Source organism: Ctenopharyngodon idella, chromosome 14 (genome assembly GCF_019924925.1).
Source record: "Ctenopharyngodon idella isolate HZGC_01 chromosome 14, HZGC01, whole genome shotgun sequence".
In the NCBI taxonomy this organism is placed as follows: Eukaryota; Metazoa; Chordata; class Actinopteri; order Cypriniformes; family Xenocyprididae; genus Ctenopharyngodon; species Ctenopharyngodon idella.
This window is the reverse complement of record NC_067233.1, coordinates 20,677,406-20,703,157: the sequence shown is the minus strand read 5'-3', so window position 1 is coordinate 20,703,157 and position 25,752 is coordinate 20,677,406. Positions and strand designations below refer to the sequence as shown.

The following is a 25,752-nucleotide window of genomic DNA, read 5'->3' as shown; positions in this document are numbered from 1 at the left end:
TGAAAATAGTATGTTCCAGTTTTTAGAAAGGAGTAAAAATTAAGTATGGCCATGGATGCGCGCACTGCACCGAGGATCCGTCTTCGTCCATTTTGCCGCCAGTTGATTAGTGTTCAAAAAAAATTGATGGGAAATTGCCGAACTTCACGACACGTGACCCTACTAGAGTGATTACTGATTGGTTTTTTGCAGATGACAGACAGCCTATCACGTTTTAGAGAAGAAGAAAAATCATCCCCTGACTAATGTAATTACTTTCTACTCAAGGACCTTGACAGAAATGTAGTGGAGTAAAAAGTACGATTAGTTAAAGTAACAAGTTTCCAGAATAAATAATACTCAAGTAAAGTACAGATACTCAAAAAGTGTACATAAGTACAGTACTCAAGTAAATGTACTTCATTACTGTCCACAATATCATCAATGTACACTAAACAACTTTTTCAATATACAACAATGTACTGAAAACTGCAGCTCCATGCACAGACTCAAGATATAATGGATCTGAGGCACGGGATATCCATCCAGATACGTCTTTGCATTTAGACCTCTGAAATCAATACAAAATCTTTGTCCACCTCCCTTCTTTGTCTCTAGGACTATGGGTGCAGCCCAAGAAGAAAATGAAGTTCTGATGATCTTCTTATTCAGCAAGGACCTGATCTCCTGGTCAACGAAGGCGTGTTTTTCTTGTGACACACGGTAAGCCCTCTTGCAGACAGGTACCTCTTGGTGGTGATAATGCAATGTTTAACAACATGTGTGTCCGATTTCACTTGTGCAGGCAGTAGGCCATTCTTGAAGTAGATGATGAAGTTGTGACTCTCAGTTGGTATATGGATGATGTATCAGTGTTTGTGACCAGCTGTTGAATATACTGTCTGGTTTCTGTTGTTTCTTCTGGAATAGGTAAGGCAATGATAAGTGACAGCAATGTATCTGTAGCAGGAGGGGCCAAGAATGAAAATGTTTCTTCTTGATAATAAGTGGTAGCAGGTAAAGTATACAGAGCATTGCCAATATCCAAATTAATTCTAGTGGCTACCAGTAAATCCATACATAGCACCATGGGTACTGTGGCATCATCATGTTTCAATACAAACAGTTCAACTTCATACCTTCTTCCTTGTAGCTCACATTCACAATTCCATACTCCCATAGCAGGTAATATTTGACCATCCGCTTGCTTGAAAGTTTACCCACGGCTTGATTTTAGCTGTTCTTTATGTCCCAGCTGTCTCCAACTTGACTCCTGTATCAGAGTTTGTGAGTTTCCACTATCGACTAGAGCTTGAAAGTATCTTCCTCTGACTAACAGGGGCAAAGTCAGAGTTTTAAAGTTGGACTCACTTGTCATAGGTTGTATAATGCGGGTTGAAGAAGGATTTGACTTGGGTGAGAATCTCATTCTTTACTGGGTTTCGGCATTAACCTGGCTCCAATACTGCTTCGCTTCTTCAAAATCTCAGTTTGTGTTCCAGTTCTCACCAACCCACTCACTTCCTTCACAGTTCCTCTCAGTAAACTTGCAAGTCTGGGATTATAATTTCTCAAAATGGCCTGAACAAATGTCTTACTCCATCTCTTTCTGTGGTAAGTGGTAAGCAAAATTCCTTTCTAAAAGACGTTTTGTTGCTTCAGCTTCATAGTCATCTGTATGGAAAGCATGCAAAAACTTGCATTTAAATTGATCCCAGGCAAGTACATGTCTTCTCTCAGCCAACCACCAGTCTTTAGCCATACCCTTTAGCACAGAAGTAAGGGATGCCAGGATTTCAGAATCTGTGAGGGGTCTAATTTCAAAATACTCTTCACAGTGTTCTACGAAGGAGACAGGATCATCAGAATCAAATTGAGGAAATTCAGCTTTTACAGGTGGATGATAAAATACATCATTCACATTGTCTGGTAAGTTGGGAATTTGGTAATGTCTTGCATGGTAAACTGGTGTGGACAATGGAGGAGAAACTGGAGTAGATAAAACATGAGCATAACTTTTAAGTGTGGCATCAATTTGAGCATCTCTTCTCTTCAGACAGTCGACCATTGACTTTCCTAAATGCTTAACTCAAGGCTCTGCCCAACTCTCTCACATTCTCTTTCAATTTTATAATTTAATCTTTCTTCCAGGAGCTTGCACTGACTGCTAAACTTAGTTTGTGTGCATCATTGACTTAATTTTTGCAGGCAAGTTTGTATATCAACCTCAGGTTAAGCATCAGATTCATTTTCATTGTCTGAGTTAAGGTACATTTCACTGAAAGTGTTTATGAGATCTTTTATTGGAGGTGGGTCTCTTCTAGTCACAAAAGGACCAGCTTTGAAATCGGCAGGGGGTTCATACTCATCCTCTGCACCACGCAATGATATTGACATTTCTATAACACAGGGTACACATTAAACAAAACACAAACACCACACAGACCTTTCACTTCAATATGCAACGTAAGTGTCCCCGTACCGGCCACCAATCTATAACCGTCCCAGTTACTTTGCACTGGTCAAGCTACAAGAGTTCAAAGGGGAGAGGGGAGAGAAAAAAAAAAAAAAAAAAATCGCCTTTTGTGCAAATACTTAAATTGATCTAAGGTGAAGGAGATCTATTAATAAATTCTTGAACAAACAAGAGTGGTGTGTCTTTCAGCATGTATTCAAAATAATTTCCACATTCATTAGACACAACCCACATATATATTGCCAAAAGTTTTGGGACATCTGCCTTTACATGCACTAGGGGTGACCCTGAATAGTCGACGATTCGATTCTTCGATAGGAGGAGCCTGATTCGACTACCAATCTCAGTCAAAACTTTGCAGATGTGTTACGAAACGAGATATGGGGGTGCTCAATATCTGATTTTACATAGACGTACCGGTTCTCTCCCAATAGGTTAATATACAGCCTATTATGATAATGCTATGAATAAAAGTGAGAAGCTTTTAATAAATATTTTTAATTTGCGTGAATAAATCCAACCACCCCTGTGACAGATTTAAGTTTCACTTCCATGACCAACAGATGGCATCTTGGCAGCAGGGATTAAATCTTTAACAATGTCTGGGATAAGAAAATCTAAAGTGTAGAATTGGATGCACTTTGAAATGGTAAAAGATGATCCAAAAAACGTATATGCAAGTTGTTCCAACAGCTCATGTCCTACCACTCAACAACGACAAACACTGCGGCGCGCTTCTGCCGGCCAGTGTTAACGAGCTGACTAGCACACTATTTGAAAAGACTCAAACGGACACAGGCAGATCGTGTAAAAGACTGGATTTTTTTTTTCTCTCAATCAGGTAGGGTACAAGTGATTTCAAAACATTTCAGCCGGTTCTAATTTGATTTTTGGATGCTGTGAATGTTTAGCTAAAAAGGCTGTCACTCCAGTTTAGCATTTATTGTCTCTGCAGTTAAAAAGACAAAGTTGAAAATTCTGGCTATACTTTCGTTATTTTAATAATTTCTTTAATTTTAAAAAAAATTAAAGAAATTATGGAAACCAGTCTCATCAGTAGATGAGCAGAGTTACAAAGGTTGATGATGAAGTCGATTGTTGTCCTACGCTTGAATGTTCGGTCAATTGCAAGGTTTCACACCAAACGAACCAAAAAAGTTGCTTCAGCAACATAAGCAGTGTGTTTGTCTGTAAACAAGTAGAGGTAGCCACAGCCGATAAGCAAGAGCTACATCCTAAATCCTCTACAAGAGAAAACATCAAATACATCAATTAAACTAAACAAATTTCATTTAAGTTCACCAAAGCAATGCATACAAACATTAACCTTAGGTTTGAGCAGGAAACAAACAGTTTCTCAAACAGGATTAGGAAATAGGTTGCAGACAACCACGGTTGCGTTACACTCCAATTTTAGACACACACTCGCAAACTTCCCTAAGCACTTCCCCTCGAGGGAATCCCTGCCGCCATTTTTAAGTGTGTTCCACTTCGTGAAGTTTACATGGACAGACCATTGTCCCTTCGATTTTTACCGAGAGAGCGAGTCTACTCTGAGTCTACTCAGCTCTGTATCCCACAATTCAACTTGAGTGTGACGGCACAGCAGATCGCGCTTAACTGAAGTGTATGATATATGAATTATTTTGAGAATTAAATTGCATAATTGTCTATAATATATTATGTTGAAATTCAATCGCATAATTATGTTCACAGTTCAAGTTTATACTATTGATAGTTTCATTTGTGTAAATTTTATTTTATATTTTCAGCTCGTATACCTATAGTATTTTATATATTTTCTCCAACAACTTATAAGCATATGAATTTGTTTTATGCACTATTCTATAAGTACAAAAGGGGTTTATTTAATAAATCAGCTCCATAGTGAATTCCAAGTGATCAAGGGCTTAGTGCGTTTTATTTAAACCTTATGCACGAGTTCCGCCATTAGTGGGCACTCGTGCAATGTAAGCAATGACGCACATCCGAGTCCACGAGACAGAGAGAAGTTAGCGAGTGAAGGGCATAAAAATTGAGTGGAACGCAGCCCATGAGGCAGCATCAAACAGACCCTAACACTTACTCTACTGCTTCCTGTTTTATACAGGGTACAGGGTACACTGTTGTGCCCCCCTAGTGGCTAGGAAGAATATAGCAACCATAATTGCAATAAACCTTACAACAGGCAGTGACTGTTACACTATTACTTTCCAACTTTATACAAAATTATACAAACTGGATAATGCCAATTTCCAGTGAGCGCCGGCGGTAACCTGTGTATAGACAAGCGTTACATTAAACAACAACAAACTTTCCACCTGCGTGTCTCGTTTGTGATAAGGTGATATAACAACGCACTCCAACTCATTGGAGGGTTGTGCAACACCGCAGCTTCCCTTCGGACTAATTGACTGCTTTTCAAATTAAATGACAAAGTTTATCGCAAGGTAAGGCTTGGCTATATTGTTACTATTTGTTGCTAATTTATTTAACAGCAGTTTTTTTAATGGGTGTAGCAAATTAGTTAAAATGGGAAATAATTATTCATAACTTATGATTAATTATGAATATTTGAATCAGTTAATCAGATTAACTTGATGTAGCTACATTAACATTACAATCAACAGGGTTTCTGCAGGTTTCATCAAATCTAATCTGATCTTCATCAAATCTGATATTTCAGTTTTTCTTTTTTAATAAATCTGCAAAAATGTCAACAATTCTGTGTTTTTCTGTCAATATGGGGTGCTGTGTGTACATTACTGAGTAAAAAAAAATTAAATGATTTTAGCAAATGGCTGCAATATAACAGAGTGAAAAATTTAAGGGGGTCTGAATACTTTCCGTACCCACTGTGCATATATATATATATATATTTTATTCGTTAAAAGTCGATAATGACGTCATATGGCAATTAGAATATTCATTATGTCATTAAGTTGCATTCGCATTCTGACAGGTGTCAGCCCTTTGGATTTGTTTGTGAGCACAAAGAGTAGCAGCAGAGACGCAATGTATTTTAATGGAGCCAAAAATCCCAATAAAACTATTTCATCTATTTATTTTCTCTTTTTGTTGTCAGACAATATGAAATAGTGACTGAAACGCAGCCCATTAAGCCTACATGCAGGGCTTGACATTAAGCTTGTCCATTGTGCTTGTCCTATGGAGAAGTAAATCGGTCATTTACTTGGCCGAGTAAAAAAGTCAGCTGGCAGTATATCAAGTAACGCTGTCCAAAACAGCGTTACGGCAATTTTGCACCAGCTGGAGGCAATTACCAAACTGGTTCCACGTGTATATCACACCAATGTTCATATTTTGCGACAGTAAATCAAAGTTATTATTATGAAGGCTATATTCAAAATAAACCGGTATTATTTTTCTTCAAAACTATCTTTTGACCTTTTAAGGCCTTAATTTTCGCTAAATCCATTTACTGACTTTTAATGCCCCGCGGAAACCCTGTTTACTGCAGTTTAAAAGAGAAAATACTCAGCAATAGTGTTGACTTATGAATTTGCACATGGTTTGTCTTAAAGCATGTTAAAAACACCTGATAGACATATTAAAAACTAGATTTTTCACCACAGGGGGACTTTAAGTGTTCCTGAAGCTGAACAAAAAAAACAAAACAAAACATACTCGGTTACTAACGTAACCTCGATTTCCTTAGATACGGAACGGAGTACTGCGTCGTCTGCCATTTAGGCAAGACGCAACGGGGAAACTCCTGTTTTCACTGATTCTGAAGCCTTTTTTAATCACGCAGTGAAACTGCACGGCCATTGGTTCGTGGAGTTTAAGTAAACGAACCAATGACGGTGTGGCCATGCTGTGCGAGCCTGCTCGAGCCCACCAAAATGGGCAGGGTCTCGGGCTATATCAGAGGCCGTCTTGCCTTGGCAAACTGATTTAATTCGACTGAAGCGACAGCATGAGGCGTCCTACAAATAGCACGGCAAATTACGCAGTACTCCATTCCGTATCTAAGGGAACCGAGGTTACATTAGTAACAGAGTACGTTCCCTTTCGATACTATACTTGTACTACGTCGTCTGCCATTTAGGCAAGACCCAACGGGGGTTATTGAATCACGCCGTGCTATGAAGGGGGGGGACGACAGAGCATCCGAGCGGAGCACTGAGGAGAGCTTGCACGGATGCACGTAACAATGCATCCCGGAAGATCGGGGACTTGAGGACACTGTAGTCATCCTCTCATTTCTACATATTCTAGGAGCCCCTTGGGGCCTAGAGCATATATAGGGAATGGGAAAAATACGTTATTACCCGGACTTTGGTCAGGGCCATAAACGAGTGCTCATAAGCTGGTCACATTAGTGAGGCTTAAGTAGAGAGAACCTGCGTTTGTAATGCAGGGACGTCCAGATTATAAAATCTGACAAAGGTGGACGGCAAGGCCCAGCCGGCTGCCTCACAAATTTCCGCGATGGACACGCCACTGTACCATGCCCAAGAAGAGGCCATGCCCCTCGTGGAGTGTGCTCTAACACCGATGGGGCATTGTAGGCCCAAGGAGGAGTAAGTGAGTGCTATAGCATCGACCATCCATCTGGATAATCTGGGCTTCGTGACCGGAAGACCTTTCGTACGGCCACCAAAGCAGACAAAGAGTTGTTCCAACTGACGAAAAGAGGCGGAACGATCAATGGCCCTGACCTCAGGGCCCTGACTGGACAGAGTAGGTTCAACTGATCATCCTGGGAAGGAGGAAGTGCAGAGAGAATGACCATCTGTGCCCTAAAGAGTGTAGATAGGACCTTCGGGACATATCCATGTCTTGGTTTCAGGACAACTTTTGTGTCGTTAGGCCCGAACTCAAGACAGGAGAGGCTCACGGAGAACGCCTGTAAATCTCCCACTCACTTTACCGATGCTAAGGCTAGCAATAAGGCGGTTTTTAGCGTCAGAGGACATAAGTCGACAGTCTGGAGTGGTTCAAAGGGAGGGCCCTTAAGGCCTCTGAGAACCAAAGACAGGTTCCATGTGGGAACCGTGCGTGGAGGGTTCAGCCTCCTAGCCCCTTTTAGGAAACGAACAACAAGGTTGTTTCTCCCTATCGACTGCCCTGCTACGGGAGCATGGGAGGCTGCTATAGCTGCGACATATACTTTAAGGGTAGAGGGAGTACGGCCCTTATCCATTAAGTCTTGATGGAAAGACAATATCAGAGATATGTCACAAGTAAATGGGTCTTCGCCCCGGGCTGTACACCAGGCAGCAAAGACTGACCATTTTAGGGAGTAGAGACGTCTCGTTGACGGAGCTCTGGCTTGTGAGATAGTGTTCAGGATATCTTCAGGGAGGTTTGAAGGCTCCCGTCTAGAAGCCATACATGGAGATCCCACAGCTCGGGTTTGGGGTGCCAAATTGTCCCTCCCGCTTGGGAGAGGATGTCTCGTCTCAGGGGGATCGGCCATGGCTCCATGGACGATAGCTGAGACAGGTCCGAGAACCATGGTTGGCTCCTTCATAGAGGAATCACCAGGAGGACCCTGTGGGCACCTTCCCCGATTCGTCTGATAACCCGGGGAATCAGAGCGACTGGGGGAAAAGCGTACAGGAGGAGGCTGGGCCAGTCGTGGGTCAGCGCATCTTTGGTCTTTGAAAAGGAAATTGGGCAACGAAAGTTGTCTTCTGAGGCGAAGAGGTCGACCTCTGCCCTCCCAAAGACATCCCAAATTTTCTGAACCACGAGGGGGTGAAGCGACCATTTCTCAGAGGGAAGGTTGCTCCGGGACAACATGTCTGCCCCTTTGTTCAGCACGCCCTGAACATGTGCTGCTCTGAGTGAGAGCAGGTTGTGTTGGGCCCACTCTAGGATGGTTTTCGCTAGAGTGAAAAAGTTGGACGAGAGCCCGCCCTGGCGATTTATTAAGGATGCCACTGTCATATTGTCTGATCTGATCAGGACATGGTGTCATGCCAGGAGAGGAAGGAAAGACTGGAGAACTTGATATACTGCCATCATTTCCAGGCGGTTGATATGAAGCTCGCTTTCCTGGCTGCTCCAAGCGCCTAAGGCTGAGTGGCCCGTCGCACAGAGCTCCCCACCCATCTTGGAGGCTTCTGTGAAAACGACTTTCCTCTTGCACATAGTCCATACAGCCACGCCCTGTTTGAACCAGCAGGGGTTCATCCAAGGAGCCAGGGTTGCAACGTACACCTGGTTCACCTTGAGCAAGCAACGACCATGCTGCCAGGCTTGGGGCGGGACCCGCGGTTTCAGCCAGAACTGCAGTGGGCGCATACGGTAGTAAACCCTACTGCAGGGCTGGTGATGCTGAGCTCATGAGACCTAGCATTTTCTGAAACGCTCTGAGCAGCAGAGAGGTTCTGGGCGTAAAAGATTCTGTGAGCTGCTGAATGGCCAGGGATCGCTCTGATGCAGGTCGAGTCAAGAATTATCCCCAGAATGAGATACGTTGGTTGGGAGATAATGAGCTTTTGCGAAAACTGACCCTGAGCCCCAAGCACTTTAAGTGGCTGAGGAGGAGGGACCTGTGTGAGAGCAGCTCCGCCTCCAACTGGGCCAGAATGAGCCAGTCGTCGAGGTAGTTGAGTATGTGTAAGCCCATCTGTCTCAGAGGGGAGAGAGCCGCATTCACACACTTCGTAAAAGTGCGGGGAGCCAGAGATAGCCCTTCGAAGGCGAATCTCAAGAATCGTCTGTGATTGGGGGGGCTATCTGGATGTGAAAGTAATGCTGTTATGACATAATGCTGTTAGTGCTGCACTCAGCTGAACTCTAAACAGCGTGCGCAGCACCGGGAAATCCCCTGCTGCAGGAAAAGGGAGACACGCGGGATCTAGACCGGCGAGAACTCACTTAGTCCCATTCACTGGCCCAGTAACCCTTTGTTTCTCATCTCTGCTTGAGAGAAGAGAACAGTGGAAAACGAGGGAAGGAGCTGCTTTTTAGAAAAAGCAGTCTGTGAACGCAGCGAGGCGAGGCTCGCACTCATAGTGAGAGCGCTCGTTCTCAATGAACACGGCTTGCGGGGGTGGGGCCGGCAAGCGAAATGCTCAGAGGTTCGGCTTTTACCAACAAACACCAGAGGAATATGTTTTCAGAGTTAATATATTCCATGAGTCTCACCTGAGACAGGGGAGAGCATCATGTCATATTCAACTGAGAGCTGTAAGTATTGAGCCTGTTCTTGCGCTCTTGTAGTGAGAACGCACGCCCTCAATGAACGCGGCTTGCGGGGGTGGGACTGGCAAGTGACACGCTCAGAGATTCTGCATTTTGCAACAAATGCCGGAGAAATATGCTCTTTCAGAGTGAATAATACACCATGAGTCTCGCCTAAGTCAGGGAAGAACGTCATGTCATATTCAACTGAGCGCTGTCAGAAGTGAGAGCACTCGTCCTCAGTGAATGCAACTTGCGGGGCGAGGCTCTGCATTTCGAAACCAACACCAGCTCTAGGATGCTGAAGGCGGCTCGTGAGTGGCGCAATCAACTGAAGAAGAGCAGGCGCAGCATGTTATATTCGCCAGACTGTGTTTAAGAGTTGGTCCGGCTGCTGCAAAACACCGGGATGCACACGCTTGGCGCAGTAGGTGGCTCTGGGGCGATGCGCTGACCAGGCTGCTTGAGAACGGCGTGGAGAGCAGAACTGCTTGAGAGCGGCGCACTGATCAGAGCTGCACGAGAGCGGCGAGCTGGCAGAGCGGCGAGCTTAACAGGCTGCTTATGAGCGGTGAGCTGCTTGAGAGCGGCGAGCTGTAATAGAGGCGAGCAGAGGAGAGGCGAGCTGATCTTGCTGCTACAGAGCGGCAAGCTGATCAGCGGCGAATTCCAGCTGCTTGCAGCTGAAGGCGGCTTCAAGTCTCGGGATCAACGATGTGAAGGCTAAACGGCCGCTGATATAGCCCAAGACCCTGCCCATTTTGTCCATTTTACTTAAACTCCACAAACCAATGGCTGTGCAGTTTCACTGCATGATTAAAAGAGGCTTCAGAATCAGTGAAAATAGGAGTTTCCCCGTTGCGTCTTACCTAAACGGCAGACGATGCAGTACGAAGTGTAGTATTGAAAGGGAACATACCTTATGCATGGGAATATACTTTAGTTAGATTTTTACTCATTAGAATTTGTAGTTGTGCCAATTATTTTGGCACACATATTTTGGAGAAAAACACATTTATACACTGTGTTCCAAATTAGTATGCAAATAACATTTCAGTACAATAAACATTCAGATTTTAGTTTTTCAAAAAAAAAAGTGTTTTTTTGTTTTATTTCTCCATATCTTTTTAGGTATGGAGAAATTGAACTGTTATTAATCTCAGACAGGTTTGATAAATAGTTTTCCAGGTCTAAATAGGTAAATGGAAACCCTACTTAAAGACGTTCAGCCAACAGTCCGTGGGCATGACGTCTGAGGCTGAGCCTAGTTGGTAAGAGGCCACCACGTTCGAACAAGACTGTGATGTCATCAAGGAGCTAGCAGGTGATGATTTGGTCTGGAATATTGGGAAGTGGGATGGAAAGTCTCTTTAGGGTCTCTGAGGGTGTCATGTGGAGTTTATAACTGACCATTTTCGGCTATAGTATAAAAAGAAGGATAGTGCCTTCTGAAATAAAAGGATTTACATTCAGGACAATGCACTATCCCATGCTGCTGCTGCTGCTGCAAAAAAAAAAAAAAAAAAAAAAAAAAACAGCAATAAAACTGTTTGAAAAAGCATTTCTACATCCACTGTAAACGTTTCTCTATGTGAGCTTTGTTTAGGGGTGGCTGAAAATGCAACTTCACGCACAACTGCCAGCCTGCATGGAGAGGTTCTTGAGACTCCAGAGACACCAGCAGCTTCAAATACCTGTTTGCTGCTCAACAGTGGCTTTTTTTTATAGCTACCCTTTTAATACAATTAACTTGTTTGACAGAAACTTTCCTTAAAAAGCCTTTATCTGACAGAGTTCTACTATGCTCTAAATCACACAAATCTTATGATAGTTCGATCATCTCCATTCAGTTTTCACAAAATATTAGTTGTTTTCATACCTTTTGCATAACATTGCACCATTTCATGCTCTTTACTTTCAGAAAGATCTTTCTTCCTCCCCATATTGCATGAGAACTGTGACTTGCTTAATAATGTGAAACAACCTCTTTAGGTTTTCCATTTACTCAAAAAGACCTGGAAAACCTTTTAATAAACCTGTCTGGGATAGATACCAGTTATCTAAAAAAGATATGAGAAATAAAACAAACACTTTCTTTAAAAAAAAAAAAAAATCTGAATGTTTATTGTACTGAAATCCCACTAATACGTCACTTGCATAATAATTTGGAATATGGTTATTGTATTTATAATGTCAATAACTAAAACTATTAAGAAATAGTTTTCAGTTAACAAAAACAACACTGGTGCATGTGTAAGAGAAGATCTGAACTAAGTCTACACAATGACTCATGACACAGGAACTTGTGGAAAAAGCATGGGAGTCATCTGACTTACTGACTTACATCATGGGAGACATCTGACTTATGTGACCGGGTAAAATAATAATCAATGACACAGCACTTATGTATGTTTTATCATTGTGATTCTTATGGATTAGCACTGTTATGACAACACAATCTCATGGCAATTCTTACAATTTTTAAGTTTTGGCAAATTGGTGATTCGTATGAATTTGTTAGATCTCATTCATCCATTTTCGTATGATCTGCTTATGCCCCAGTTATGGTTATGTTTAGGGGTGGACCTTCATGCTTACTTTTTTCTAATAATCATATGTTTTTGTATGATTCACATTGTACAAATTTGTATGAAATCGCCACCTCATAAAATTGTTATGTTTTCCCATGAGATAGGCTTGGTTACGAGTAGGACTGGGCGATTTGGCAAAAAAATAAAATCGATTTTTTTTCAGAAAGATTGACCGATTCACGATTTCGATTTTTTTTGTTTAACTAGTCAACTTAAAAACTTAACTACAATATGATTCAAGTAACATTCTCTTTATTAACCATCTGGTTAAAAAAGTTCTATTCTAAGTGTACCACACCTGAAGTGATCAACATGGTGTAAATGTAAAACAAATGACTTATTTGTTAAATATCTTATGCATTAAATATGAAGGCAAATGTTGTACATACTTATTTTAAACATATTCTATATACTCAGAAATGATTTAAAAATAAGAAAAATGCTAAAAATATTTCTTAGCCAAAAAGCAATAGCAATAAATAACAACAGTAAAAATAGGCTATTATTAACAGCAAATGCTTTGTAAAAACAGAAAATAACAGCAGCTTTCATCCTGTCACCATCATGCAAACATGAAATATCAAACATACAGCAGTAGTCCACTGCCCGCGTCTGATTTTTTTCAACGCAATAATGCGTTTCTGAGTGAACAGCCGCTTTGACTAGTGATGTGTTCTACGTTCATAGAGCGTCACATGAGAGTGGTTAATCAGGCGCGCCATCATGAGGTCGGATCATTTTCTTCTCTTAACGGTTATCATTGCTGTATTGTCAATATGTCTAATTGTAACATTTGCTAACATTTTTACTCAAAAAAAAACACACGATTTCTCGATCTAAAAATAATAAAATCGAGGCAAAACATTAAATTCAAATTAATCGAAAAAATCGTAAAAATCGCCCAGCCCTAGTTACGAGCATGAACTGTGGTAAACAGAGTGAATCTGTACCCTGTGGAGGAAAAGATGATTGTCTTGGAAAGGCAGTGTGGGAATTGCTGGCTGCATTCAGCTGGGATCGACCTGTCTTTGAGGCAAGGTGTGGGGGTGGAGTCATTGCTGAAGGGTAGGAGCTCAGCTTTGAAGATGCGGAACCTGGATGAATGGTGTGCCCAGATGCAGAGAACGCTGTGGGGACAGGTGATGCTGGGGACGACAAAGGAGATTCAAGAAGAGAAGGGTCCATTTCTAAGCCCTGAACTAAGGGGAAAAAAAGACAATTAAATAATAGAGAGTACAAAATAGAGAGGAGAAAATCATATATTAAAAGAGGGCTGCAACATATATCGAAATATTGCAAATGTACACATTGCAATATGCATATCGCAACGGCATGTGATATATGAATGATTTTAATAGGCTACTACAAAACATTACGAAAAGTCCAAGTTTTAGGTCAACGCATAAGCAGTGAATAGACTGGGCACGTAACTTACTGTACGTGACTTGCTTGACGTTATAAAGAGTTATTAACCACAATAAGTTGCGGAAAAGAACTAAAGGTCTCGCACTGTCTGCTGTCTGACACACACACCTGAAGCGCATGCACAAGCCGCCTATCTGACAGCGTGCAATCCCTTCAGTTCTCTTTCGTGCCTTATTGCACTCGAATACACACACTGTTGTGTCAAAATGTCTGTCTTGGTGAGCATTCATTAAAACACAGTCGGTTATGTCTTAAGTGAATGTTATCAGTTAGGAAAGAAATCGGATGCGTTTCAGTAGGATCCGTGGCCGTGCATTAGGTCTTAGAGGGACAGCAGCCTAATACAGTAAACCTGCTGATGTCTGTCAAACAACAAAAGATAAAGAGAAATTCACTCACTGCTCTTGACTGAATAACTTTTGTAGCTTTATTATGAATCAATGTATATTCAATTCATGTGAGGACTATGCAGTGTTTTAGATTTGATCATTCAGTTTCTGTATTGTTTCTTACTTGAACGCTTTTCCAAGTAAGAATTTTTTCCTATTGTATTTGTCCTATTGTTTGTAGTTCTTCTATTTTTTAATAAAAAAGAAATAAAAATAATGAATCGTCCACCAAGTGTTTTTGTTTATCTGGATGTTCTCGATGGTAAGATTTAGGTTGTTATAACTATATATTATCGTGCATAGAGTTTTTGGTATTTAAATATTGGCGTAATTTTTTTTTTTTTTTGTTTGTTTTGTTTACAGTAATGTTAAAATTACATTCTCAGCTTTTAGACATTACTTTTTAAGTAATTCTACAACACTTCTGGTCACTTTCAGAAGTTGTAATGATGATTTCATTTACCAAAAAGAATGTGAAACATATATATTGGTTATATAATTTTCAGTTTTTAAATATAATTTAAATTGAATTTACACACTTAAAGCAATATTATATTGAATATCGCATTATTTAACAAACTTATCGCATATCACATTTTTCTTCAATAGCGCACAGCCCTACATTAAAACATAATACAATATAATGTAATGAAAAAAAATATACAAATGATATATTTTAAGTGAGTACATTTCTTAGTATTTTATTGGTATTAGTAATTTATTAATATTTTAAGTGAATATATTTTAAGACCCAAAAATGATGGTTATTATATAAAAAGCAAATTCATACGGTCAATTTAAAGGGTTAGTTCACCCCAAAATGAAAATTATGTCATTAATTACTCACCCTCATGTTGTTCATCTTCGAAACACAAGTGAAAATCTTTTAGATGAAATCTGAGAGATGTCTGTCCCTCCATTGACTGCCTCTGCAACGACCACTTTGACACTTCAAAAAGTTCATAAATAGATTGGAAAACTAATCCATATGAATTGAGTGGTTTGGTCCAAATTTTCTGAAGAGACTCGCATGTAAACTCACATGTAAACATTGATCAATGAACAAAAGCAGAAGCTCAACCGAACATGAATAATGCACAAGAACAAACCTCTTCCGGAAGCTCAAACGTGCTGCGTAACCAATGAGGTTCATTCTCGTGTGTTATGCAGCATGTTTGAGCTTCCGGAAAAGGTTTATTGATAAAAACGACAAATTATTGTCATGTTTTTTGCCAAAAAATAAATTTTATTTTGTCCTGAAAGGTCATACTCACTTTCTCCCGCTCTCTCTCACTCAAACGCACACACATACACTACGGATACACACTCACACAGAAACATGTTATCAGCGCTGCTCTGACAAATTAATCAGTAAAATAGTCTAGCAGCTTAAAAGCTACATGACATTTCTCACCAGCGAGGTAATAACTGTGCGGTTCTTGAGATAGATAAACTTAACAGTTTTGTAAGCTGCTCATCCCAAATAAGGGGAGTGGTGACATCAGTTGCATCCAGTGTTTTCCTCAAGTTGTGCCGGGGAAGAGAGAAACACCTGTGTTGAATTAGCAATCAGGGATCAAAGCTATAAAAGGTATGATGTTTTTTTGTTGTTGGGGGAGGGTTTTTGTTGGTGCTGCTGAGTTCCTTGCCGAGGCTTTCTGATTTCGAGCCGTTCTGATTTCGCTCCCCTTGTGACGTAGGAAGGGGATCTTATTATAATATTACCACCCCCTGAATCTGTATGTTTCCACCCACAGCGCCGCTATTGTTTTCGCAAGTGACGAGTAACACTGGTCCTGGAGTGCAGCAGCAGTCCTGCAGTTTAGCTACAACACTTGAATGTCTTCAGGATTACTAAAGCTACGTGAAGGAAGGCGAGTTTTGTCAGAGCAAAACTCTGCAGGACAGCAGCACTCAAGACCATCCCCGAGCTTGTGATACGTCTCAGCTATGTAAACATTATCACTGATCTGTTAACGGCTATAATAGCAAACATACGAGTCTCCATAAACTCCTGGCATCTGAGCCACTAAGGACGCAGTGGTGTAATTTTATTTATGAAGGGAATGTGGCTAGATAAATTCATATACCAGTATGTGCAAGTCATTAACACTAGAATGCTGCACACGAGAGTCAGTAAAACACAGGATTTGCACAGAAGTTGATTCTCAAAGATGGATCGATACCAACTGATCCAATTTCATATATATATTATTTCGTGATGTTTGCAAATTGTCTTCCTGAATGTTTAGTTAGCACGTTGCTAATGTACTGTTAAAGTCCCCGTGAACCGGAAGTTGCAAACGACTTTTCTCCAGTGTTGTGACGTATTTCCAAGTGAAACGGAATATTGAATAGAGGGCAGGGTTTTATTTTAGCGCCCCTCCTCTCCATCTCTCGATCATAGCAGACTAACGGTCAGAGGGGAGTGGTTTAAGCGTTTTCAACCCAAGCCGTCAAACTGATATCATTAGAGAAGGGGCACTGCTGCAGAGGGGAGGAGCATTTTCAGATTTTGATTAAATATTACGAAGCCAAACAATTTTTTTTGTGTGGATTGATTGCACAGATGAATTGTTCACCACAAAACTAGCAATTTGAGCTAACAAAATAAATAAGGTCAATTTTGATTTCATGTGTACTTTAAATGTGGCTAAAGTTACCATTATTTCTTACTGTATTTACGTAGACCAGAGCCATTTCGTTATTTTCATTTTTAACCCAAAAATGTGTGGTCTGTATAATTTCATAAATTTCATAAATTCATAAACGCATCTTCATTCTTATTGAGTCTCTCCAACAGTTTGTAGCTTTAGCCACGTTAGCCGTGCATCACGCTATCAGACTCATTCAGAATCGAATTTTAGCAAACATCCACAAAATACATGCCATACACCTATGTTACATGCTGCATCAAGAACAGTTTGTAAATTATCCATTTTGCGAGATATATTTGCTGTGTGAACTTCTGTATTATGTATGCCTCAGTGTATTGGAATGACAAGCGAGCTTGGGGGTGGGGAGCACAAGCTCATTTGCATTTAAAGCAACCCACCCACAAAAACGGCTTGATTTTGCTCACACACAAATCGGGGCAAATTTGACAAGCTATAATAAATGATCTGTGTGGTATTTTGAGCTGAAACTTCACAGACACATTCTGAGGACACCAGAGACTTATATTACATCTTGTCAAAAGGGGCATAATAGGTCACCTTCAATGTGTGCGCGACTCTTCTCTGTCCTCCGACGCTATTTGTTTGTAAAGTGAGCACTTGTGTGTGAGTAAAGGGGTATTGAGGGCACGATATTGTTATCTCCCATATGTCTCCTATACTGTAAATTGATGATGGCTATGTATTTAGCTTGAGTGGTATCGATGGTATGTCCTTAATGAAATTTGTTGTGTATTTATTTGTGTGGTATTTAAGTGATTTATTAATGTATATTTATATGGCTTTGAGGTTTGCTGTGTAATGAAATTATGCATGTTAGGTGATCACATGAATAAATTTAATGTATGTATTTCACAACAGCCTTTAAAACTAGAGATGCACCGATCTTTAGGCCAGGGATCGGAATTGACCGATTTTCCTCATGATCGGCCCGGATCGGTGATCGGCCGATCAGTCTCACTTCTTACTGATTCCGAGCCGATCCGTTTTGTTACCAGCAGCACAGGCAATAACGTCAGCTGCGTATGGGGGTTGGATTATATAAAATCTGATGATTGCTAAGCAAACTGAGAGGAGAACTAATGTGTATACGCTCGCCAGCCGTCTGGCCAAAATCCCATAGTATTCTAGGCGTCAGACGTAAGATATGAGACATTAGACGTCACGGTCACGTGTCGGAGCTGCGCTTAAAGTGCGCGGTGGCGATGGCGGCGACGTAGTTGAGAAAGTATTTTTTTACTTTGCGTCTGAATAACGTACGTGTGGATAACATTGATAATATTTTAGCTTTATTCCTATTTTGCCGAAAGGAAGCTTTAAGGTGGAAATGTTCATAACTTGGAGGAAGCATTACAAATCTGTCTCCCTGATTGAAGCTTGGCCATTCCTCCGGCCACCTCTGTTGCGCAAGCACTGCATTAACAGCTGTCTTTTCTCCGTTTAAAGGACACACCGGCCACAAAGGCCATTTAAACATTCCAGCTGAACTAAGGCCTTCACCTCTTAATATGGAAAATAATAAAAATAATTAACAAGCCCAAAGATGCATATAAGTGGCCATGGTAACACTGCAAGTGCGCGCTTGGCGAAGCAGCTTTAGGAGCCTAAACAAATAAAACACAACAGAGATGTGCTCGACGGTCAAACATTTTTTTTTTTTTTCTTTTCTTTTCTTCAAGCACATGTTTACTTAGAAAAATAATGTAAAAGTGCTGCAATGGCATAAAAAAAACCTTAAGGTTAGCACAACAAAATTAACAAATATTGCATGGTTATACACGCTTGTTTGAGATGTGTTGCATTAATTATTATTAGTAGACTAATTTGTTCATTCGCATGTGCTTGCATTCGATTTGTCTAATGCAATAAATTGAATTATTATATTTAAGCTTTAGTTATATTTGGTAAAACATGTCACTGAATACATTAGGCTATTTATTATAGATTTTTTTTTATTTTATTTTTTTAGGTGATGTTGCTGGGTAAGTGAATTAAAAACAGTGCTCAGTCATAAAAAACATAATTATGTTTTGTGTGCGCGTGATGCGCCAGCAAGATCACTTGAATTTTCTAATAAAAGCGGAAAAAAAAAACTTAAAAACTTAAAATTCTGCCGTCTCGGTTTCCTTTCTGTGAACTTCTCAAAAATGAACCGAAACTCAGCATATAGATATAGCTTAGTCTATTACTTGTCGCATTTTGTTCCTTTCATTTTGTTAATATGTTAATTATTTAGGTGAAATAAATTTTGCGCATAGGCTATTTATTCCTTTTATAGGATTTAATCCCGTTTTTCTCCATTCAGAAGCACTGCAGGTGCGTGATGATGATGATGATGATGAATCCTCATAATCTGTTGTTTATTCTGCCATTTGTTCATGTAGGCTAAAACTAAACCCCTGGGTTTTATTAATGGGTCACAGACATTTATCCATTCTTACATTTAATTTTAATTTAATATAACCTTGTCGGTTAATGAAGAGATAATGATCTCGTTGGTTGAAAGTCAGGGGGGAAAAACGAAATGACATTGACAAGGCAACATTTCTAGTTTTCGTTTAGTTTAAGTTTTTTAACTAATATTTATATTTTCTTGTATTTCAGGTTTATTTCGATTAGCATAAATGTTTTGAATAGTTTTAGTTAGTTAACTATAATAACCCTGTCTGGGAAAAACATCCACAGAACTGCAGTACAGTCAATTTTCCAGCTGTTTAAGCCATGAATATTTACAAATATTCACAAATTATTTAATGCCGTCTGGGACACAATCTCAGGCCGGGAGTCTCAGACTCATGGAAGCCAATAAACCTACAGTTATTGATGCTCGGGAAGCTAACAGCAATTTCTTAACGATCAGCATTTCATCTGAAAGAGGTTCACCTGAAAAATGTTGTCCACTAGAGGGAGCCACAGGATAAGGAATATTTTAAGCTTATTTTCCTTATTTTTAAGCTTATCTGTTTCCATACTTTTGAATGTATAACCATTTCATTTCTTTAACCATGTTCTGACAATATAGTTTTACTGTACATTGAAATCTGTGAAATGCTTATCCCAAGAATAATTCTTTTAACTTATTCTAATATGCTGTCTTAACTAATATGACAGTTTGTTCTGTGTAGTATTTCTGTTTTCCAGTATTATATAGGCTATAGCTTACTATATTATAATTTATATTAAAATATTACATGATTAAAGTGTTTACTTGATCATGGGCCATTGCTTGCACTCTGAATTAATCTTTTAATTTCGAATTTGGTCTTTTAATTTAACTGTCTTTAATGCATCATGCACTTTTCTTATAACGGGTTTCTATGGGGGACAAAATTCTTCAACCATGTTTGAATTCTTCAAACATGTTGTTTTACTTGGATAATGCGGTCATTATCTTAACAGTAGTGTTTATGACAAGAGAAATGTGTTAATTAGTTGTCTCTGGTTGTCATTTTAGGACATTAAGCCATGGCATTTTCAAGTTAATTGTCAGTTCATTGATTGGCTAATATGTTGCAGTGTAGGTCATGTTTTCGTCAACATATTTAAACAAAATTAGGAAATGGAGAAATATTCAGCGATTTTGAGGTGCTAAAATGTTAACAATGTTTTTTTCTTTTTGCTCAAAACAAAGCAAAAACACTAATTTACAGAACTTCAGACATTTTACAAAATAACAACTGGCAAAAGTTACTTAAGACGTCACGGTGCAGATGTCACGTAGCTTCTCACACAGCTTCTCTATTCTCTATGAGGTGTGGTTTATACATTTACTTTGCTAACTAAGCAATCAGTCGTGTCGATCGTTGGGTACCTTGCCGTGAGCAGAAGCCGTGACCTATGACGTGTGATAAGAAACGTGACACTTTTGTCGCCCCCCTTCTCGCCTGAGAAGCTGTGTGAGAAGCTACGTGACGTCTGTGCCCTGACGTCTGAAGTAACTTTTGCCAGTTGTTATTTTGTAAAATGTCTGAAGACCAAATTCGAACTTAAAAGATTAATTCAGAGTGCAAGCAATGGCCCACGATCAAGTAAACACTTTAATCGTGTAATATTTTAATATAAATTATAATATAGTAAGCTATAGCCTATATAGTACTGGAAAACAGAAATACTACACAGAACAAACTGTCATATTAGTTAAGACAGCATATTAGTATAAGTAAAAAGAATTATTCTTGGGATAAGCATTTCACAGATTTCAATGTACAGTAAAACTATATTTTCAGAACATGGTTAAAGAAATGAAATGGTTATACATTCAAAAGTATGGAAACAGATAAGCTTATTTTCCGTATTTTTAAGCTTAAAATATTCCTTATCCTGTGGCTCCCTCTAGTGTACAACATTTTCAGGTGAACCTCTTCCAGATGGAATGCTGATCGTTAAGAAATTGCTGTTAGCTTCCCGAGCATCAATAACTGTAGGTTTATTGGCTTCGATGAGTCTGAGACTCCCGGCCTGAGATTGTGTCCCTGACGGCATTAAATAATTAGTGAATATTTGTAAATATTCATGGCTTAAACAGCTGGAAAACTGACTGTACTGCAGTTCTGTGGATGTTTTTCCCAGGCAGAGTTATTATAGTTAACTAACAAAAACTAAAACTATTAAAAACATTAATGCTAATCGAAATAAACCTGAAATATAAGAATATATAAATATTAGTTCAAAACTAAATTAAACGAAAACTAGAAATGTTGCCTTGTCAATATCATTTCATTTTTCCCCCGACTTTCAACCGATGAGATCATTATCTTTTCATTAACCGACAAGGTTATATTAAATTAGAATTAAACAAAATTAGAATGAATAAATGTCTGTGACCCATTAATAAAACCCATGGGTTTAGTTTTAGCCTACATGAACAAATAGCAGAATAAACAACAGATTATGGATTCATCATCATCATCATCATCATCATCACGCACCTGCAGTGCTTCTGAATGGAGAAAAACAGGATTAAATCCTAAAAGGAATAAATAGCCTATGCGCGAAATTTATTTCACCTAAATAATTAACATATTAACAAAATGAAAGGAACAAAATGCGACAAGTAATAGACTAAGCTATATCTATATGCTGAGTTTCGGTTCATTTTTGAGAAGTTCACAGAAAGGAAACCGAGACAGCAGAAAATTATTTTTGTTTTCTTTATTTTACAATCAATGTTTTGTTTTTATTGTGAATGTGCAAAAATAATAGTCCTATTTAACCCTTCACAGATTCGAATGGTGTTACATAAATGTGACCATAAATGTCTGAGTATTTTAAGTTTTTTCCGCTGAGCACTGTTCTTAATTCACTTACCCAGCAACATCACCTTAAAAAATAAATAAATAAATAAATAAATATAATATAATATAATATAATAAATAGCCTAATGTATTCAGTGACATGTTTTACCAAATATAACTAAAGCTTAAATATAATAATTCAATTTATTGCATTAGACAAATCGAATGCAAGCACAAGCGAACGAACAAATAAGTCTACTAATAATAATTAATGCAAACATCTCAAACGAGCTTGTATAACCATGCAATATATTTGTTAATTTTGTTGTGCTAACCTTAAGGTTTTTTTATGCCATTGCAGCACTTTTACCTTATTTTTCCAAGTAAACATGTGCTTGAAAAAAAAAAAAAAAAAAAAAACATGTTTGACCGTTGAGCACGTCTCTGTTGTGTTTTATTTGTTTAGGCTCCTAAAGCTGCTTTGCCAAGCGCGCACTTGCAGTGTTACCATGGCCACTTATATGCATCTTTGGGCTTGTTAATTATTTTTTATTATTTTCCATATTAAGAGGCGAAGGCCTTAGTTCAGCTGGAATGTGTAAATGACCTTTGTGGCCGGTGTGTCCTTTAAACGGAGAAAAGACAGCTATTAATGCGGTGCTTGCGCAACAGAGGTGGCCGGAGGAATGGCCAAGCTTCAATCAGGGAGACGGATTTGTAATGCTTCCTCCAAGTTATGAACATTTCCACCTTAAAGCTTCCTTTGGGCAAAATAGGAATAAAGCTAAAAAATTATTATCAATGTTATCCACACATACATTATCCAGACGTTAGTCCACACGTACGTTATCCAGACGTTTATCCACACATACTTTATCCAGGCGTTTATCCACATGTACGTTATCCAGGAGTTTATCCACACGTACGTTATCCAGACGTTTATCCACACATACGTTATTCAGATGCAAAGTAAAAAATATACTTTCTAAACTACGTCGCCGCCATCGCTGCCGCGCACTTTGAGCGCAGTTCCAACACGTGACCGTGACGTCTAACGTCTCATATCTTACGTCTGACGCCTGAATACTATGGGATTTTGGCCATACGGCTGGCGAGCGTATACACGTTAGTTCTCCTCTCAGTTTGCTTAGCAATCATCAAATTTGATATAATCCACCCCCCATACACCTCATAGCTGCGCGTTATCGCTCTCTTCTCTCTGACGGTGAAGTGACACACACCTGCGCGGGCGCCTCCTCTCTCTCACTCGTCTCATTCGCTCCGGTTAAATAGTGCTTGTATTGCGCATCATTTTAGTCATTCCCGCAGGTTATGCGCTCACACCAAAAACGCATGCACCACTGATCTATATAGGTGGAGTGGACAAGCCACGCTCAGTCTCAAACAGTCAAAAGTCAAACAGAGTCACAAGTACCATTAAAGCTGCAAGCAATATTGATTCTACAACTTAACTACAAAAAAAAAGTTTAAATTAATCAAGAAAAATCAGCAGAAGACAAAGAAGACAACTAGCTGACAACTAGCTGACAGCAGGCCAAAAGGTCTTACAACTGCCACAGAGAGAAAAGAAGAGCTCTCAGAGTGAGTACAGATATACTACGTGAGATCTGCAATCAACTGCCTATATTTTGAGAAAATATTTGCCTAGAAACTGTTTTTTGGACAAATTAAAGCTACAATATAAGGCCTAACTCCAGTGGATATCTGCATATTCATACAACAACAACAACAACAACAACAAACTGTCAGCAACTGTCAGAATATTTGAACAATGACAGAATCAATCCCCATAACATACCCATCTAGAGCTACCAATGAGATCTTAAAGAAAAGACAAAGAAAAGCTCCTCAAGGACAAACCAGAAACACTGTACTCAGACTTATACAAGAACGGAAGGGTCAGTAACATCATATTTTATACAGAAGACCCAGAAGCCTGGCACTCAGCGATCAGACATCAGGCAGAAGACACCTCCACCCATCAATCCACAAATGAGCAGTCCAGGGATGACAGTGAGGAGATCTCCCTTCTACACAGCATCATCAACGACATGAAAGAGAAGTTCAGAGAGATGGAACTGGTGCAGCTAAGAGAGGAGGTGCATGGAGTAGCGCAGGAGACTGATCGAATAGAAAGAAAAGAGGATTACAGGAAAGAAATAGCAATGCTAAAGAAAGAAATTCAGGAACTGAAAAATCAGAGAGAAGAATACAACAAACAAGTGTCTGTAATAAGAGAAGAGATGAGAGGACTGAGAGAGGACAGAGAGTCCTACAGAAAACAACTGCCAGCTTTGGAGAAGCAGCTGACACAGAGAGGAGAACAGCAGAACTTAGAGGAGACCCCTTCTCCTCCCACCACAGCCATCAACCCCAGCAGCCCTCCTTCATCTGACTCCTACAGTCAAACACAGCCTCAGATCGTACTCTCATGGACTCGAATGGCAAGTTTGTCGATGAAAATAAACTGTTCCCGAGAAGAAATGTCAAGAAAATGTGCCCAAACACACAGAAGGCCCTGGAGCTCTTGTGTGAAGAACAGCTGGGTTCCCCCAGCCATATTATCATCCACACTGGCACCAATGACCTGAGAACTCAACAAGAGAGAGTAGCTACAGCTCTCATAAATGTAACAGAGAAGGCATCCTCCAACTTCCCCAACTCCAAAATTATCCTCTCCACCCTGCTACTGCGCTCTGATTTCCACCCAGACACCATCAGGCATATAAATGCAAGAGTATCCAGAGACTGTGCCCTAAAGCCCAGCGTATACCTGGCTCAGCACCCCACTCTGAATCTCAGCAGTCTTTACGACCATGTCCATTTCCACAGAAGGGCAGTCCCCATCTTTACAAAGACCCTGGAGGACATCACACTGAACCGCAACTCCAACACACAACAGCGATCACATGGACACCCCATAGAGCCACTACAGGGACACCCTTCAAATCACCGCCCCCTCCACCACTTCAACTCTGAGCGGAGAAACCCAATGAGAGGCTCTATGTTTCCCCCTGGAAAACCTCACATAGAAGGCGAGGAGGCTGCAGGCCTGGTTCATTCACATGAACATCAGCAGGAGCAGCACTCGGACAGCCAGAGCTACGCTGAAGCAGTCAGCCAATCACTGATCCACTCCAACACCAGCACAGTCGACAGCCAGCAGGCCTCATCTTCATCCAGAGACCTCAGAAACATCCAGCACATGCTGACTCTGTTGTGCTCTCACCTCATGGGTTAGTGACTCAGAAGAGGAAAAAAACAAAAAAAAAAAAACAAGAAAGAAATGTACTCTGTGTGTATGTGTGTGTGTGTGTGTGTGTGTGTGTGTGTGTGTGCATGCATGCGTGAATGTGTATGCATTATATTTCTTTTATTTATATATTTATTTTAAAAGGGATTCTTAGAAATCTCATTTTATTTAATATATTCTTGGGAAAAAATATAAGAATATGATTTTTATTTTATGTATTTTACTTTAATTCTCAATTTGTTTTAAAATATATTCTTAGATGCATCATAATATTTAATATATTCTTCTTGATATGTAAATTCAGCAATATACTGATGTTTGTCTTGTTTTGAAATAACAAAAACAGTTAAATAATGGACTCGTATTCCTTAAAAATCACATATTCAAGGACTAAGGTCCTCCATTTTTGGTATTAAGAGCCAACATTCAGACTTCAAAAAAGAAATCCAGGGGGGGGGGGGGGGGTATGGTACCGAACAGAACTCATAGACTCAATCAAATCTATAAAAACCGGACAATTTTACATTTGGTTAAAAATCCAAAAAGAC

At 39.7% G+C, this 25,752-nt stretch overlaps 1 protein-coding gene across 6 annotated transcripts in view; it reads right to left on the bottom strand.

Moving 5' to 3' along the window:
* Window positions 1–25,752, bottom strand: part of wfs1b (Wolfram syndrome 1b (wolframin)) — a 69,203-nt gene that overhangs the window by 27,058 nt on the left and 16,393 nt on the right. For 2 of the 6 annotated variants that reach the window (XM_051860735.1, XM_051860738.1), the window contains exons 2-3: window positions 14,869–14,970; window positions 13,158–13,406 (exon numbers count right to left, since the gene is read on the bottom strand). In XM_051860735.1, the coding sequence (XP_051716695.1) occupies window positions 13,158–13,406; window positions 14,869–14,941 (322 nt within the window). In that variant the 5' untranslated portion in view covers window positions 14,942–14,970. Of the gene's footprint in view, window positions 1–13,157; window positions 13,407–14,868; window positions 14,971–25,752 lie in introns of those variants that run through there. The other 4 variants (XM_051860737.1, XM_051860739.1, XM_051860740.1 and 1 more) reach the window with 4 other exon arrangements.